We start from the raw sequence: 19,439 nt of genomic DNA on the forward strand, positions 1-19,439 counted from the left end.
TGCAACCTACACTAACAAAAAGCTCCCTTGCATTAGGATTAAACACATGCGGCACGTACCAATGTATATGACCTGATGCTATGGGCAATCCCAGCACTTAGGCCCAGCACCTGCTGCACCATGTAGCTGTAATTAAACATGTTAAAACATTCTGTTGCTTGAGAAATGCTTCATTAAATGGGCTGTACAGTAATTTTTTTATAAAAATGTAAAGAAAAATCAAGCTTTCGTGATTGACATAATGCATGCAAAGAAAGAGAAAAGTTTCTAATTTGCTCCCATCTTCAAATTTTCTTTGTTCTCTTGGCTCTTGATTAGCATATCTAGATGTGCTCAGGATTGTGCACGTTATTAAAGAGACATTGTACACTAGATTTTATTTTGCATAAATGTTTTGTAGATGATCCATTTATATAGCCCATCTGGTAGTGTTTTTGTAACAATGTATAGTTTTAATTAATTTTTTATAAAATGTTGATGATTTTCAGACTCCAGTGTCAGCTGTATACACAAGTTTACAGACTCCTGCTGGCTTCTGTTTATGTTATCCGCCTTTTCATATGCAGGGAAGGGGAAAGTTACTGCTCTTCTTGTTTTCTCAGTCCTTTTCACTGGATGTCCCGGCCTAACCTCATCAGCAGTGCAAAACTGGGAGCTTCTACGTAAGTTTTTAAAACGTTTTATTCTGGATTTTTAGATCAGTATCTGTGCATATTCTTCTTTATAGTAGTGTCTGCAGTTATATGAAAATTGGTGTACCCTTCCCTTTTAAGCACTAAATGGTAGCTGTGTTTGTAATAATGTATGACATTTTTTACAAACATTGTTTCAAACATAGTGTTCGAGAAGCAAGCACCCCCCGAGCATTTCTAGATATGCTATTCAACAAAGAGATGTAAGTAAATTTGATAGAAGTAAATTGAAAGTTTTTTTTAATGACATGCTATATGTGAATAATGAAAATTTTATTTTGCTTTTCATGTATATTTTTTAAATAGTACTTTTCAATAAGCATAAAAAACACACAATCTTTTAGGTGGAAAAATCATCAATGTACCTTTAATTGAGTTAAGTAACATTGTATGTTATATTTTACCATATTTTATGCATGAGGCAAAAGAGCAATAATATCTGGTAAGTTCACCTTTGATTCTCCTGGGCATACTTTTAGTGGAGAAATAGTATCTGGAAAAATAATTTCCATTTTTCCATGGGAAGGAGGCTTTTGAAAACTTATAGTTGGAGCTGGCAAAGTTTCCCCGTCACCAAGAAAGAAAAATTCAACTGACCCTAGGGGCTTTTTGTCAATTGACTTTTTGTCAATGTTTTCTTCAGATGAACTACCATGTCCTTCTGATGACGTGTTATTATGGCGATTATGTTTGTCATCGTGATGATGATGGTGGGAGTGATCAGGATGACGATGGTGATGGTGAGGGTCAGAATGATGATGATGATGATGGTCAGGATGATGATGACGATGATGATGCTTTTGACCTCTGTGTGGATGACAATGCCTGTGATGATGCCCCCCTGTTTCATTTTTGCTTTGTCCTTGGTCATCATGCTTGACCTGTTCCACTCCATGTGTAGGACCTTCTGTTTCTGCTGGACACTTACCATGTTTATCATGATGATGATGATGATTATCATTCTTACAATAAAAACAAACATATGAATACTGTTAATATCAGGTAAAAGGGATTTTACCTATAGACACTGACTTGGGATTACTAAATTCAAAGAAACCAGCAAGACTCCAGGTAAGAAAAATTCCAGGACTTCATACTTTACTGTCCTCTTTGTATACATATAGCTAGTCAGATGCAATACGTTTGCAGTTAGTATGATTAGACTGTTAGGCTGTTGGCTGTTGCTATGATTATTAGCACTCCCTAATTTTAAAATGTCTACATATGAAAGGAGCATAGGTTAAAAAATTATATTTAAATAATTAAATATAAATTAAATGTACATTCTAAGACAAAAACGTAAGGCTTCAATTCATCATTCATTAGAGCATATTTTTTGTATTACTGACCTGTATAGCTATGCATTTAACCCTTTGAGGGCTAAGCACTTTCCCACCTGGGTGCTAAGGTGATTAAAGATTGTTGGGTTTTTTTTTGTTTTTTTTAAAAATTAACTTTTGTAATTTTTTTTCCAGATCCCCAGGACTTACACCTTTGGAAATTTTAGGCGATTACCTTTCCAACGGTGGGTCTTGGGGGTCTGTAGCTGCTTAGATGCCTGAGATACAGGTGTCTAAGCAGCATGCCCCCTTTCCCTATACTTTGTATTGTACATTTTTAATAAAGTTGTGCGGTGACATCATCACGTCATTGCGTGTGACGTCACCACGTAAAACGTGAAGCCCCGGCGCTGCCTGTCACTATGCAGGCCCGATAGCCGGGGTAGGAACGGGTGGGAGCCCCCAGATCTCCCTCAAGGTGGGAGAGTGCTAGCGACGGCTCTGAGCCGTCATTAGCACCAGAGTGGGAAACTCTGCGACGGCTCAGAGCTGTCGTTAGCACTGAGCAGAACAAATCCAATAATTGGAAGATCATGCTCCTGCTGCTGATTGACTGATTATAGCTCCTGAGTGGGACTCAGCCTATGTGTTTAACATCTTTTTGAGGTTAGTGATGCAAAACTGACATGCTCTAATAAATTGTCATGTTTGTATTAGAATATCCCTTTAAATATTCTACTTATAAATTTGTCAGTATTTATTTGTTTCCTTTAAATTGATGTTTAAGCTTTAAAGGAACAGTCAACTCAAAAAATGTTATTGTTTAAAAAGACAGATAATCCCTTTATTACTCATTCCCCAGTTTTGCACAGCCATGGTTATATTAATATACTTTTAACCTCTGTGATTACCTTGTATCTAAGCCTCTTTTGACAGCCCCCTGATCACATGACTTTTTATTTATTATCTATTGACTTTCATTTTAGCTGTGTTGTGCACAACCCACGGCCGTCAGCACAGTTATCTATATGACCCACATGAACTAGCAGTCTCCTGTTGTGAAAAGCATTTAAAAAAGCATGTGATTAAGAGCCTGTCTATAGTGGCTTAGAAAAAGCCTGAAATTTAGAGGTTTAAAGAGGTTGTGCAAAGCTGGGGAATGGGTAGTAAAGGTGTTATCTAACTTTTTAAACAATAACAATTTTAGTGTTGACTGCCCCTTTACTACTAATCTTAATGCACTCTGGAGAGTACACTAACCATATCCTCTCCTTGCCAGGTCCCTGAGCATGTTAACAGCAGGCTTCGAGCGCTCGGCACCCTGGAACTACACTAACTTTAATGCAAGTCATAGTAGCCGAACAGCTAAGCCTCCTGTTAGCGTGACAAGAAGAGGATCAGGTTAGAGAGCTCTGCAGAGCGCTTTAGAACTTTTCACCTATAGCTTTGAAACAGTTGCATTTGTTTTAATGAAAACAATTGTAAATGTTAAGCAAAAAATTATTTTTGTTTTAAAGTAAACAAAAACTGAATAGTGCAGGGAATGAATATTCAGTTCAATACTGTGCATGTTTATATTATATATATATGTATATTTTATATATATATATATATATATACATATATGTATATATATATGTACAGTATATATATATATATATATATATATATATATATATATATATATATATATATATATATATATATATATCTCAAAGGCAAGACATGTATGTTTATGACAGAGTTTAAGTTCTCACTCAGGGCTCTCTGCCCTGATCATCCAGCATTGCAAGGTCTCTTACAATATTCTAAAAAAAGGCATATTTTGCTATACTTCTTCAAGGGGCACTCCCTGCATTTATTTATGTGAAGGAGAGGCAAGCCCAGTGCAATATAGTTCTGCTGCATTTACACTTTGTGCTTTGTATTTTGTATTGCTTTAGACTTCAGCTTAAGTTTTATTACAATTAAGTATTGCACTTTCTATTTTCAATTTGAATGCATATACAGTAGATTCTGTATGCAGCAGTGTATTTGGGATTATGTTTTTATCACATTCTGGTTATGCTTTGACAGTTTATGTGTAACTTAAATTGCAAATTAGGGTCAAATTTTGTATATTTATTTGTGTATTTTACAAATGCACTTTATATTTCTTCTATTTAAAATAAAGCTTACAGCTTCAGTTTGCTGCAAAAACAAATTAAACTGAAATGTTTTCACTTCAATTTAAGTTGTTTTGCTTCTAGCTTAGTATATATTACTTTTCTGTTAGTTAAATAAGTGTATTGTGAATTTTGAGAAAATTTCACCTGCATACACCTGGCAAAATAATTCAGAGACACCAGCTTGTCTAAACTGCTTACAGCATTTCATGAGAATTGTGAGAAAGTTTCAAAGATGCCCTGGGAACTCCTCTTTTCAGCCCAGCTAACTCCATTGTCTCTCACACTTTCTGAATCTGTATTTTATTTTACAATATAGCAAATATAAAGGCCAATGTCATTTGTGAAAGATACACAGACATATACAAAGTTTTAGCCTAATTTGTTAAAGTAGCACAGAAACTTCCAAAACATAATCAAGAATGTGTAAAAACTACTGCTGGATCTAAATGTATTAAAATAGAAAAGAGAGTGCAAATATGAAATGTAATAATACTGAAAGGAGCCAATCTGAAGTGTAAAGTAATATAAAGTACAAAAAACAAATTGTAAGTGTAAACTCTCATGTAATGCAGCGCAATATTGCACTGGGCTTAGCTCTCCTTCATATACAGAATATACACCCTTTAGAGAAGTATATCAAAAATGTATCTGTTTAGAATCTTGTGAGAGATCTCAAATGCTGGAGGATCATTTTAGATAATCTGATCCGTGTGGAGAGTTTTATGGGAAGCATCTCTCATCTCTATGGGAATTCCAGGTTCCGCCCTTTTTTCTTTTAGCATTCAGTTCAACCCCTGTGAAGTCTGCACTACAATTTCTCTCCAAGCAGGAGAATCTTTTTTATCATCAAGCCCTCAAACTGAAAAAGCAGGGAAATTCCTGAAGTATTTATTTGAAATGTAGAATTTAAACAGTGTCCCCAAGTGCTACATGCACATGTGAAAACAATCTGCATGTACTTACTAAAATCATTTTCATTTGCCAACAAAAACCTTTTTTTTTTTTTAATAAATTAGAGGTTTATATTTCAGTTAGTGAGTAGTGCAGTCATTTGTTTTACTTATTTTTTTAAATGATTATAACTATGTATTACATTAAAGAGTTTATACATTATTAGTGCAATTAATTTTGCTAAATAAAATGTACTTGATTACCTTAGGTTCATATGTTTCACAGGATACAGCTACATTTTCCTTTGAAATAGAACGTTCAAATAAACTACCTTTGCAAAACCCAACAGCCTGTAAAGGAAACATAAATATTTTATATATTTTATATTTATTTTGCAACCATTTGCATTTGTATTATTCACATCATAATACTAGTAGACTGAGATAAGCAAACTTTATACAAAAACAAACACTTTGGCCTATATTACAAGTGGATCCTAATTGTTACCATGAATATTCACTGTACAGAAAGTCATCTTGCAATCCTGGTCTGTATAGTAATAATTACAGTTTTGTAAGAATAATTTAAAACACAAACACGGCAGCGCTCTTAAAGGTCAGAAGGAACACTGAAAAATACCCTTAATAGAATAACAGATTTTTAAAAAATTATTGTGTGACAGTAAAAAATTTAAAACAATGTTTCAATCAGTGCTGCCAAAAAAAAATAATACACAATAGGGGTCTTGAATGGAAGACTGCTGCAATCCGATCGGGATGATTGACACCCCTGCTAGCGTCCGATTGGCCACAAATGTGCAGGGGGAGGTATTGCACAAGCATTTCACAAGAAATGCTTGTGCAATGATAAATGGCGACAGTGTATGCTGTCGGCATTTAGCAATGTGTGGCGGACATGATCCACTACAGTGGATCATGTCCGTCCGAACAATAATAAATTGGCCCTTGGTCTTCTCATCTGTACCTCTAGAACAGCAAAACAGGACAAGAGCAGTTTGACATAATAAAGTTAATGCCGTTAGTCGCAGGTGCGCTTGTTCTGTTTTGTTGTTTGTGAGAATAATGTCTCACTAGTTTCAATGGTAAAAATGACACCTTTTTACAAAACACATTATTATTATTATTATTAATATTGTTTCTAGACCAAAACCATGACAAATTAAACACAATTTTTCACAATAAAGGAAGTTAGAAAATGTATTTAGAATTTTTTTACAGTAAATGCATATAAGTAACACGTCATACACACATGCACTATATACCCATAAAGCACCAGCTCAAATATATGAATAATTCATTCCCAAATTTTACTATTCTTTGGGAGGTGAAAAGATGTAAATTGCTATTCTCATTTCACACTGCACAAACACATGTAAGCTGAGTGTCCATTGTATTAGTGATTTGCATTTGCCTAACATGAGAATGATAGGCTTTCAGCTCTGAAATTGTGGAAGCAATTTCACTTAACCTCTTAAGGACATATGACGGAATTTTTCCGTTATAAAACAATTGAGCAAACTGAAAGCTGTGTCCTTAAAGGGTTAAGGCATTGATAAATCCTCAATCAATAAGGATTAAAGGGCTATTAATAAAGCATGAGCTTGTTTAATGTCAAATTTAATCCCTTAACGACTGCTGACTCAAAACCTTAATAATTAGGGTTGTGAAGAAACTCTGTGATTTTTACAAAGTAATCCTATATGAGACAATAGTATAAGGCAAACACAGATATAGATGGGGTGTTGCAGAACTCCCACTTATTACACAATGGGACCAATTTATCAAGTGTCTGGCGGACATGATCAGCTGTAGCGTATCATGTCCGCCAGACATCGATAAATGCAGACAGCATATGCTGTTGGCATTTATCATTGCACAAGCAGTTCTGGTGAACTGCTTGTGCAATGCCACCCCCTTTAGATTTGCAGCTAATCGACCGCTAGCAGGGGGTGTCAATCAACCCAATCGTATATATGATCGGGCGGATTGCTGAAGGCTCCCTCCAAAACAAGGGTATACGGCCCCATTTGGCCATGATAAATTGGCCCCTATGTGCAGAAATGTCCTTCATTGCATTATTTATGCCCCTGGGTTTTATTAGAGAAACCTGAGACTGACCAAACCCAGCCCAAAAAAAGGAGAGCACGTCTAGAATTGACCTGTCTGATGGAGCTTTGGCAGTTCAAAACCCGTAGCACTGATTGCAAATAATGGACATTAACTTTTATTTGTGTGCACTGACTGATGACATCTGGTTTACTGAACAGCTCTTTTAATTCCTTACATCTATAACTAAGGCTGGAGTAAAATGTAAAATAACTACACAAAGGGCTATAGTCTTTAGAAAGCTTATACAATGATCCACACAAATTCACTTAGACTTAAACGGTGAATAGTAAAGGATTGGAATATACTGTGTATCAAATGGTCACAAAATCCCATATTGTCATATTCAATATCTACAGTCCGCTAATATGATATAGGAAGCATAGGTTATATGGTCTTAAGAATACAAATAACATGTACTTACCGCTTCACCCTCTTTTGGAAAAACACAAATTAAAGGGTTAATAGTTTCATGCTGTGTTTTCTGACAGGTATTTTCTTTTATGGTAAACTCAGCAAAATACGATGCACCAACAACCCACTGTTAACAAAACAAAATAAAGCTAAATAAAGGCATAAAACAGAAGGAAACATATTATCCATAGCAGTTCTTAAGCATCATATATGATCCTTCTATTACAGTATTCAAAATTTGCCTTTTTATAATTTATTTAGCTTAGCTTAAAAATCCTTGTACCCAAGGTGCCCTGTCTACCCCAATGTGGCTGTTTTTTTTCTTTAGCATGAGAGATCTATCCCCCTCAAACTGACTGCTTATCCCTATTGATATTAGGTAGCACTATCTAAACTGCAGACTCTGCTGGGCAATAGTTGAGCACTAAAACCAAAGCTGACCACTCATTAAAAAAAAAATGTAGTTGATGAAATTTTGTTATGCCTGCTAAAGGGAAATGAAGGTCTAGTTTGCATACATATAGTATGGTGAATGTAAGGGATGAGCAAATATTTTGCAACATTCGAAAAATGAAACTAATTTTAACACATTTGTTCGTTCTTTTCGAATTTCGAATGTTTGCACGACATTCTAACATTCGTTTAATGTAATAGTATTTCTAATGCTTTCTTTAAATGTAATATTCAAATTATACAATATTCAAATTGATAAATTTGTATCTATTATGTATCAATTTACTAAATTCCCTACCACATGAACTATTGAACTTCTGAATAGTAATTGTTAAATTGAATGTAACATTCAAAATTTCAAATGTGGATATGCAATTTAATTATGAACATTCGAAAAAGAAAGTAACATTCAATTACTGAATTTTAAGGGGTTTCATTCTAGCAACATTCGATTGTCCGAAACTAAAGTCCACAGAACTATTCCTTCTACCAAATTAATTACACGTTTAACACATTCACCCATCCCTAGTGAATCTGTGTTTATTATTAAACTTAAAGGACCAGTAAATACAGTAGATTTGCATAATCAACAAATGCACTATAAAAGACAATGCAATAGCAAATAGTTTAAACTTTAAATGAGTAGTAGATTTGTTCTGACAGATTTCAAAGTTATGTCTTGTACCATGTGACAGCCATCAGCCAATTACAAATGCATATACGTATATACTGTGAATTTGTGCACATGCTCAGTAGGAGCTTGTGACTTCAAAAGTCTAAATATAAAAAGGCTGTGCACATTTTGTTAATGGCAGTAAATTGGAAAGTTGCTTAAAGGGACACTGAACCCAAATTTTTTCTTTTGTGGTTCAGATAGAGCATGCAATTTTAAGCAACTTTCTAATTTACTCCTATTATCAATTTTTCTTCATTCTCTTGCTATCTTTATTTGAAAATGAAGGCATCTAAGATTTTTTTATTAGTTCAGGACTCTGGACAGCACTTTTTTATTGGTGGATGAATTTATTCACCAATCAGCAAGAATAACCCAGGTTGTTCACCAAAAATGGGCCGGCATCTAAACTTACATTCATGCATTTCAAATAAAGATACCAAGAGAATGAAGAAAATTTGATAATAGGAGTAAATTAGAAAGTTGTATTCAAGCGATAATGTGTGCTGGTATTACAAGTTAATCGCATTGCTAGGGAGCATTGTGCTTATGAGAGTGCGCTTCCATAGACTCCTATGGGAGCCTCATTCAGATGCTGTTCATTCTGAAACATCTCTAGTATTTACAAATTGTTCTGTGTCAAATTGCCTTGCAATAGATAAGAACGAGTGATTTGCCATATAGAAGGAAATGGTGATGGTATTAATTACGTTTTATAATTGCTCCCCACTGCATGCACCCTAATATTTGTTGTGTGCATGTAGTCAAGAGTGAGCATAAAATGTAATTAATATGCACAAGGATTATTATTCCATGAGCAGCAATTGGATAGTTCCTTTTACAGATTTGACAGGGATTTTAGGAAGTTTATCTGGCAACAGAACTAATGTGTATAAACAGGTAAGTAAATCTTCTAAATACAATATGTTTCCACTTTATATTGCATATTTTAGCATAAAAATTATATAGCTTCCCTAGGCACTAAGTAAAAAAAATAGTTTCCTGCTGGTCCTTTTTCTGCACTTTTAACAAGAATTGAGAAGCAAACAATTTTCAGAATTAAATTACAAGATAAGGGAAGAAAAAAACTAATGAAAATATATTACACACACACAATCAGTAGCACTACTCCTAGCAAACTTCCAATATCAATATTAATAAATTGTTAAATTGATAATACAGTTTTTAATAACATATGTTCTTTGTAGTTATTGCAAGTGGTGTGTTTATCAGATTAGCTGTATAATTAGAAGGAAAATAGGTTCACACATTTGAACTCTTTAATGAAGCACTAAGTTTGAATAAAACTGAACATTTAATGAAATTAAAACCAAGGTAATGATATACTCAGGCCCGCCACTAGAAATTTTGGGGCCCCTGACTTAACCATTGATCAGGCCCCCCCCCTCCTTTGACATGTGCAATTTTTTACCCAGTGACTAAAACATATATGCACTTTATTTTTAAGTGTCTATTTAAACTTGGAAATGTTGTAAAGGTAGTAACATACACACACACAGACACACTCATACACTGAAACACACACACACATAAGGATTTACATATAGACACTCTAGCAGACACGCAAAGAAACACACTCAGACACAGACACCCAAACAGAAACTTAGCACTTGTTTACATTGACCTGGCAAGTAATGAGGTAAACTACAATTTTGTAAAAAAAAAAAGAAAAGGAGATTTAGAAAACAAAATATGGAGTTCTGATTATCTTTTTGTAAAGGAATATGCCAACTAAATGATGACAACAGCATGCAGTAGCTGAAAGGAAGGGCCCTGAACTGCCTAAACAATAATTTAAAAGTTAAATGGTGAATTAATGACTTCCGGAAAGGTCTTGTTAGCTCAAAGTCTGTAGATGTGAATAATCAGTAGTAAGGTCAAAATGTCCTAAAAAGGAACAGACAATGGACACACACACACACACAAACTTGCACATACACCCAAGGAAACACCAACATAAACAGCCTCAGAAAACACACAAAGACATACACACACACACACAGAGACACCCACAGAAAACACACAAAGACATACACACACAGAGAGACAACACATAAAACACACAAAGATATACATACAAACACCCTCACTCTGAGAAATCCACAGAAAACACACAGAGACATGCACACACCCTCACAGAGACACCCACAGAAAACACACACCCTCACAGAGACATCCACAGAAAACACACCCACCCTCACAGAGGCATCCAGAGAAAAAACACAAAGATAAACATACACACACCCTCACAGAGACACCCATAGAAAAATCTCAGACATATGCACACACCCTCGCAGACATCCACAGAAAATGCACAAAGACATACACACCCACCCTCACAGAGAGACCCATAGAAAAAAATACACACTCATAGAGACACAAAGCAAAGCACAAAGACATAAACACAGACACCCACAGAAACAATCACAGGAGGAAAGATTTATGCACCTTGCAAGTACTTTTAGACGGTTGACATATGTTTGTTTGTTTTTTCCCCATTTTCCCCAACCAAGAACACCACTTCAAATACAGTTTACAAATGTTCCCATCTGTCAGCTGTACTTATGGATTTTGAAAATACTGTACTCTATATGGTCTTGGTGGAACCATAAGCTGTGGTACTCATACCATTAGATCAGGTTAAATGCAGGATTTAGGCTTGTTGGTATGTATTTCAAAATTAAATTAGCTGTAGTGTAAACTGACCAGTTTTAAGTTAACCTGTCTCATTTCAAACACTGAGCAATTTTAGTCTGAGAGTATAACATTTTATGCAGATGTAAAAATATAAATTATAAAATGCCTCCTTGCATCTGGAAAATCCTTGCATAAAGGGGCAGTAAACTGGAATGTAATATATATATATATATATATATATATATATATATATATATATATACATATATATATATATACACAAATATCTGCGAAAAAGGGCACCTACCATTTGTGTATTGAGGAAGGAAACATTTCTGCATGGTTTTAAATATAGAATTTTTACAGCATTGTCAAATAATCATAAATACACTGCTGCTGAAAGAAAATGTGTTTTTATGGACCCTGGCCCCACCATACAACTACTACCACATTGAAGTTGCAATCTGAAATTGCACAAAGAAATAAAAAACATTCGTTAAGTAAGTCCTACCTTCTCTGCAAATATAAGTGATCTACCGTCTGACTCAGGCACACACTGTACAAACAAAGTGCCAAGTCTGTCTCACACTGTGCATAGTGATTTAGTGCACACTCAGAAATCCTCTGAAATGCTAATACTTTACTCATTGTAATAACATTTCCCTAGCTCAATTAGCACTCTGCTGTAGTACCAACTAGTGGCTGCCAAAATTTAAAAAAAACAAAAAACATTTTTTTTTTTTTTAAGTTCTTGCCTCATGGGACCCTCCTGGCCCATTGGGCCCCTGACAGCAGTCACTACTGTCACCCCCTGATGACGGCCCTGGATATAATCTAATATATAGATACTGTGTGCTAGATTATAAATGGAGTGCAAAATATCGCTTCTGCAAGTGTGTGCGCTGGTATTACAAGTTAGGTGTCCGATGTGAATACGACCTTGCTTTTGCATTGCACGGAAGCTTTGCACTCACAAGAGTGTGCTTCAATAGGCTCCAATGGGAGCCTTGTTCTTATGCTGCGAGACACGGCATGAGAACTAGCACAGAGAAGAGGGTAAGTGGCACAGCAACGGGCAGCAGATTGTAAATATATATGAATATATACACATATTAACACATAAATATATATGTATGTAAGCAGATCCATATATATTTACAGGAAACACACAGTTCCCATAGACCACTATGTAGAGGCACTTTCTAGTGCCATTTGTTTTTTTCTTCAAACACCCCGCACCCGGCACTTTAAACTCTCATTACTGCTTTATGCAGTTATTTTAAAAAAAAATTAAAATGCTATTTTTATTTTTTATTATTATAGAAGTTAACACTTTACTTTGGGGGCAATTGGGACACATTTTGAAAATTAACCAGAGGTCTGACCTTTTGTTAATTTTCTGAGCACTAATTGCTACCTTGAGCTGACGGTAGCAATACCCAGCCATTTCTAATGGATGGATATTTATTGTGTGCCCATAAATGGGCAAATTTGCCCATTTACGTGTGCATGATAAATTAGCGCTCCACTTGTAATCTAGCCCTGTATACTTTAATTATAATGCAATTTCCAAAACTAAAATTTGTTTGTAAAATTCTTATTATATAAAATAAAGTTACACCACTGTTCTTTAACAACTTGGGTAAATATATTATAGCCGCTGCACGAAATTCACTAATTTATACAACAAAGTATCCTTAAACGGTATAGACTGACTACGTAGCATTTCACTCACAATGAGAATTCTGTACACTGTACATATATTTATATTCTAATTTTAACCATGTTTATGCACTTGGAAATGGCTTCCCAAAAATTAAGCGTTTATGAAGTGGGAAAAATGAAGTCTGTAACCAGACTCCCATTAAAATTTGGACACATTAAACTCCTGGCAACCCTCTGACGTGTTTCACCATGAAGACTTTATCAAAGGCAATGGGCTGACACTCTCATGGGTATTTAGCTCCTCGTGTAAACAATAAGTGGTGCCCTGTAAGTGCTAATTGGTCAGTAATAATTACTTATGTTATTTGGTTGGCTAAAAGAAACACTTTGATCTTTTTAAGGTAGAATATTTCTGTGTTATCATTGATATCATACCCTACTAAAGTAGGCAATACCATATGAACATGCGTTGTGTATTATAGATTATATTATTAAAAGGTAAGTCATTTAGATATGCCTCCTCTTATTTTTAAAGTTACCTATATTGCATAATTAAAATAGAATTTACCTACATACAATGCTAATTAATTAGTTAAAAGGACACTTAAAGGGACATGAAACCCCAATTTTTTCTTTCATGGTTTAGAAAGAGCATGCAATTTTAAACAACTTTCTAATTTATTTCTATTATCTAATTTGTTTAATTTTGTTGATATGCTTTGCTGAAAAGCATATCTAGATATGCTCAGTAGCTGCTGATTGGTTGCTGCACATAGATGCCTCATGTGATTGGCTCACCCATGTGCATTGCTATTCCTTCAACAAAGGATATCTAAAAAATGAAGCAAAATATATCATAGAAGTAAATTGGAATGTTGTTTAAAATTGTATTCTCTATCTGAATCATGACAGAATTTTTTGGGGTTTAGTGTCTCTTTAAGTCAAAATTAATCTTTTAGGATTCAGATAGAACATGCAATTTTAAACAACTTTCCAATTCACTTCCATTAAGAAAATGTGCACAGTCTTTTTAGATTTACACTTTTTGAGTCACCAGCTAATACTGAGCATGTGCAAGAAATCACAGAATATATGTATATGCATTTGTGATTGGCTGATGGCTATCACATGATACAGGGGTAGTGGAAATAGACAAAACCTCTAAAATGTTTCAGAAAAAAATCTACTACTCATTTGAAGTTCAGACTAAGTGCTATTGTATTGTCTTGTTATCATGCATTTGTTGATTATGCAAATCTACTGTATTTACTGGTCCGTCAAGATTTATAAAAACACACATTCACCATGTAGAAGAAATAAAATAACTAAAATAAACCTCATTCAAATATAAGACAACATATGAGGTCACAAGTCTGACAGCGGCCAAGTCTTTTCATTCTGTATATACCCAATGTAATTATTTATGAAAAACATTTGAATGACCAAAGATGTTAAGTTACTGTTCATACCATTGATAAGGTATTACAATCGTAAAGTGTTTGAATTAAAAATTAATGAATGGTGCTGGTTAAAATGTGTGTGTGTGTATATATATATATAAAAGAAAATCTGCTAATATGTTAAAAAAAAAAAAATCTTATTGCGCTGTTGCTTGCATATAACTATGTGTTTAATTCCTGCAAAGGTCTAATATAACTATGGGGCCTGTTTATCAAGTTCCGTATGGCTCACCAGAAACACAAGTTATGAAGCACCGCTAAAGACCGCTGCTCCATAACCTGTCCGCCTGCTCTAAGGAGGCAGACAGACATCGCCGGAAATCAACCCGATCCAATACGATCGAGTTGATTGACACCCCCTGCTAGCGGCGAATCTGCAGGGGGCGGCATTGCACCAGCAGTTACCAAGAACTGCTGGTGCAATGATAAATGCCAACAGCGTATGTTGTCGGCATTTATCAATGTGCGGCGGACATGATCTGCAATATCGGATCATGTCCGCTCGCACAATAGTAAATCGGCCCCATTATGTTTAATTCCTGCAAAGTTAACTCTAGAGCAGCAATGCACTGCATGAAGCTAGCTCAATGCAACAGGTGATCCAATAACAAAAGACATGTGTGCACCCACCAATCACCATCTAGCCCCTAGTATTACTCATGAGCCCACTTATGTAGAGAATGAAGCAATTCTAAAAATGAGAGGTAAATTGAAGTCTCATAATCTGAACCATAAACAGTTCATTTTGACTTTCATCTCCCTTTAAAGTTTGAGTTAGAGCATTTTATTATTACACTGTTGCTAGCAAACGGTGAGGCACATAGTTGATGTCTGCCCCAATGAATTACTGGGAGCTAGCAGAACACAACTGCTGAGACACTAACAAGATGCATATGTGTGTAGCCACCAATCACACCTAGGTCCCAAGAGTGCATTGCTGCTAATGAGCCTACCTAGGTATGTTGTTTAATGAAAGTTACCAAGAGAACAAAGTAAATTTGATAATAAAAGTAAACTGAAAAGCCATTTAAAATGTTATACTCTTTCTGAATAACAAAAAGTTAAATTTCATGTCCCTTTAAAGAAATAATATAATAAACCTAAATTTTTTCTTTCACGATTCAGATAGAGCATGCAATTTTAAGCAACTTTCTAATTTACACCTATTATAAATTTGTATTTGTTCTCTTGCTATCTTTTTTTTTTTTTTTTAAAGCAGGAATGTAAGCATAGGAGCAGGCCCATTTTTGGTTCAGCACCTGGGTAGCCCCTGCTGATTGGTGACTAAATGTAGCAAACCAATCAGCAAGTGCTACCCAGGTGCTGAACCAAAAATGGGACTGCTCATAACCTTACATTACTGCTTATTTCCAATGAAGATAGCAAGAGAATGAAGAAAAATGTATAATAGGAGTAAATTAAAAGGTTGCTTAAAATTTAAAGCTCTATCTGAATCATGAAAGAAAAAATTGGGTTTAGTATCCCATTAATGTCCCATAGAACAAGTAGATGAAATAAAACTCTGACAGTACCTGCATTGTTACTTTTTCTATATGATAAATTTCGAAGTGTCTGGTGTTGTTCTCGTTGAATTTGTCAAGCATAAGCTGAACCTTTGCTTTGATCTCGGGCGTAATATCCTTTATTCTGCTGGGGCAATCAGGACACATCCGATGTATCACCCTGGAAGGAACTATAATGGTAAGAGTGTTATTGCCCTTATCAACTTTTTTTTTTGCTGTTATAAATATTTTAATACCAAATGTATCAAGTACTACCAACAGACAGAAGTCTATCACAGTCTACACATATTATACAAGTCTCTTTTAACTGCAGTTTACAATGACTGACGTGATAGCTATTCAATGTTCTATTATTAAACAAAGCTTCTTGTATATCGTACTTGCGCTAGTGGTACAGTTGTAACTCTTCAGTTTTGAGTATCCATTGGCTATGTACATGATGACTTTACATTGTCCAAACACCTATGACACAAACATGAAAAATAACAGTTATTACAGATTTCACACAGTCTTTTTATTGTGTACAGGAATGTGAACATATTTTGAACACTATCAGGCAACAGTGTTTGCAAAAATGTAATACATCTAGTGCTCAAGACAAACGTACACTCAGAACCTACCTGGGAAATAACAACAAAAGAGTATGAGGTACATTTTTTTAATGTACATTATTTCTGAATCAAAACAGTTTAAATTTACTTTATATATTTATCCTTATGTTATTGTTTTTTGTGTGACTTGCCTGTGACTATTAAATATAGCTCCAAATAAACACTCTACATGTTGATGCGCAACTTTTGAACAAAATGATTGTTATAAAAATGCCTGAATTGATGGTAGTCTTTTCTTTTCATATATGTTAAGCCTCTTTTTCATTTGTGATTAAGTCCTCCACATCACTCACTCTATTGTGTTTGTCTTCAGTCTCAAAGTATTACCTATTTCTAACAAAAAATGTAAGACTTTGTATTGAGCTTTGTAAAACAGCGAGTATTTACATTCTCTATATTAATAATACTTGCCTTTTCATGTAATGGTATATCCGTAGAACAGTTTTGCCACGATTTTCCACTCAGAACAGAACATTCCGTCTCCAAAACATCAATGGTAAGATAATATATGGAGCCTCTTCCCCACTTCTGTAAAAGGGTTTAACAAACAGCAACATTTGAAAAAGTGATAGCCGTGTACACAAATGTACACATTAGGGTAGATTTACTATATGTCAAGCGGACATGATTTGCAATAGCGAATCATGTCCACTCGACATCGCTAAATCTAGTGAAATGCTTGTGTAATGCCGCCCCTTGCTCACTGGCGGCCATTTGGCTGCTAGCAGGGGCTGTCAATCATCGCAATTGTATCGGGATGATTTCAATCCGCCACCTAAAAGGTGGCGGACAGGTTAAGGAGCAGCGGTCTTATGACCGCTGCTTCTTAACTTCCATTTCAGGTGAGCCAGAAAGGATGGGCCTCCATAGCAGCATTCGCTCAACTACTTAAATTAGAAATCAAAATGAAATTCACTGGTTTCACTATTCAAATGACCAACAGGAACATAATGTTGCCCATTAAAATAGCATGAAAAGCATTTTACATATTTTACATGTTTTTTACATATTTTACATGTTCTGGCTATATAGAATTGTCTCTTTATGTATCCCTATGGCACCAATCACCAAATACAGTGCATATTATTGTGATTTTCCAGCAATAACCCTCAGTTTCTTAGCTAACTTTGTGATATATACATTTTGCTAATCTGCTACCTTGATGCATCTCAAAAAAATATCTTATTTATTTACTGGAGATGTTTTTACCACACTAGATAAATACTATTAGCCGTGTATTCTATGGACTCACCATCCTGATGTTTGGAAATATTTGGTAATGTATGGGTAACTATAAGTTATTGGGACATTCAAATGCAAAAATTGCATTTCAGTTTTGTAGATAAAGTCTTGATGAAGCAGAATACAGACAAATATTGGTGGGTTGTGTGACTGCCTCTCCTGATTGTCTCACTGGTTGTGTTCTGCTCTGAAGTGGGTATTTACCTCCTCTTTGTCAGTGATGCAAACATAATATAAGCTAATAAATCAGAGCATATCGTTTGTGTATTAGATTGTCCCTATAATGTCTTCATTGCTGCAGAACCCTGCATCACATTTTAGTGCAGTGTGTAGCTGACTCTTTCATGCCTGAGCTGGCTTACTGTCCTAACAAATACAGTACATAGGGAAAACAATATGTGTTATAGAAGTGTCACTTACCCCTGGTTGCTCATATGCTGCAGCTACACGCAAAGGGCTGAACACATAGCCTTCATCTCTGTCCTTGTTAATCAGGTCCAGTGCCACACTTACTTCACGTTCTCTACCATTGCAACATATAGGTTGAACGACCGCAGCAGGGACTGTGGTGCTTCTAGCATAACACACGGTCACCAGCATAAACAAGACCAGAGCACTAATGTGCTGCATTTTCATGGTGCTTTCTTAGCCTACCCAGTATTTGAAAGACCACTTCCAATTTTATAGCCCAAAGTAATGCACCTGTTGCTGCCTCTTTGACCTAAGGGTTAAAGAAATGCTAATAATAGGTTAATAATTAGAAATAATTGGTCTGCCAAATGTTGGTTTACTTCATAGCAGGTCACTGTCCTGCATGTTGGATTAATTACCCTTGATACAAAAAGTTTTCAGAACAAACAGTTTTTATTTGAACAAGTTATCTACAGGTCTTAATGCTGCATGATAGACAATAAAATCATAGTAAATCATACTTAAGACTTCAGGGTTTAGGACAAAATGTGTTGCTAATTCATCAGCTTTTAATAAATTTGACAAGGGTGGTGGGGGGGGTTATTCCTGAAATGGATTTGTAATTATATTCAAGGTAACAATAATACAAACCAGATGATTATAAAACCATATCACCTAGATTTAGAGTTCTGCGGCCAAAGGGGTGCGTTAGCTACGCGTGCTTTTTTTCCCACGCACCTTTTAAATACCGCTGGTATTTAGAGTTCACAGAATGGCTGGGTTTTCAGTGCGTTAGGCTCCAAAAAGGGAGTGTAGAGCATAATTTAATGCCACTGCAACTCTAGATACCAGCGGTGCTTACGGAAGCGGCCAGCTTAAAAAACGTGCTCGTGCACGATTCCCCCATAGAAAACAATGGGGCCGTTTGAGCTGAAAAAAAACCTAACACCTGCAAAAAAGCCGCGTTCAGCTCCTAACGCAGCCCCATTGTTTTCTATGGGGAAACACTTCCTACGTCTGCACCTAACACTCTAACATGTACCCCGAGTCTAAACACCCCTAACCTTACACTTATTAACCCCTATTCTGCCGCCCCCGCTATCGCTGACACCTGCATATTTTTTTTAACCCCTAATCTGCCGCTCCGTAAACCGCCGCTACTTACATTATCC

General features: G+C 35.5%; 1 protein-coding gene across 1 annotated transcript; it reads right to left on the bottom strand.

Moving 5' to 3' along the window:
* Positions 1-1,030: 1,030 nt before the first annotated feature.
* LOC128656339 (fetuin-B) lies at positions 1,031-18,528 on the bottom strand. Its single transcript, XM_053710190.1, has 7 exons — positions 18,277-18,528; positions 17,026-17,142; positions 16,384-16,465; positions 16,013-16,173; positions 7,582-7,698; positions 5,295-5,381; positions 1,031-1,654 (listed from the first exon to the last, which is right to left on the bottom strand). Exons 1-7 carry the CDS (start codon positions 18,490-18,492, stop codon positions 1,103-1,105), a joined length of 1,332 nt encoding a protein of 443 aa, XP_053566165.1. The 5' UTR covers positions 18,493-18,528; the 3' UTR covers positions 1,031-1,102.
* Between the last annotated feature and the right edge of the window lie 911 nt (positions 18,529-19,439).

This window comes from Bombina bombina, chromosome 4 (assembly GCF_027579735.1).
Source record: "Bombina bombina isolate aBomBom1 chromosome 4, aBomBom1.pri, whole genome shotgun sequence".
Lineage (NCBI taxonomy): Eukaryota > Metazoa > Chordata > Amphibia > Anura > Bombinatoridae > Bombina > Bombina bombina.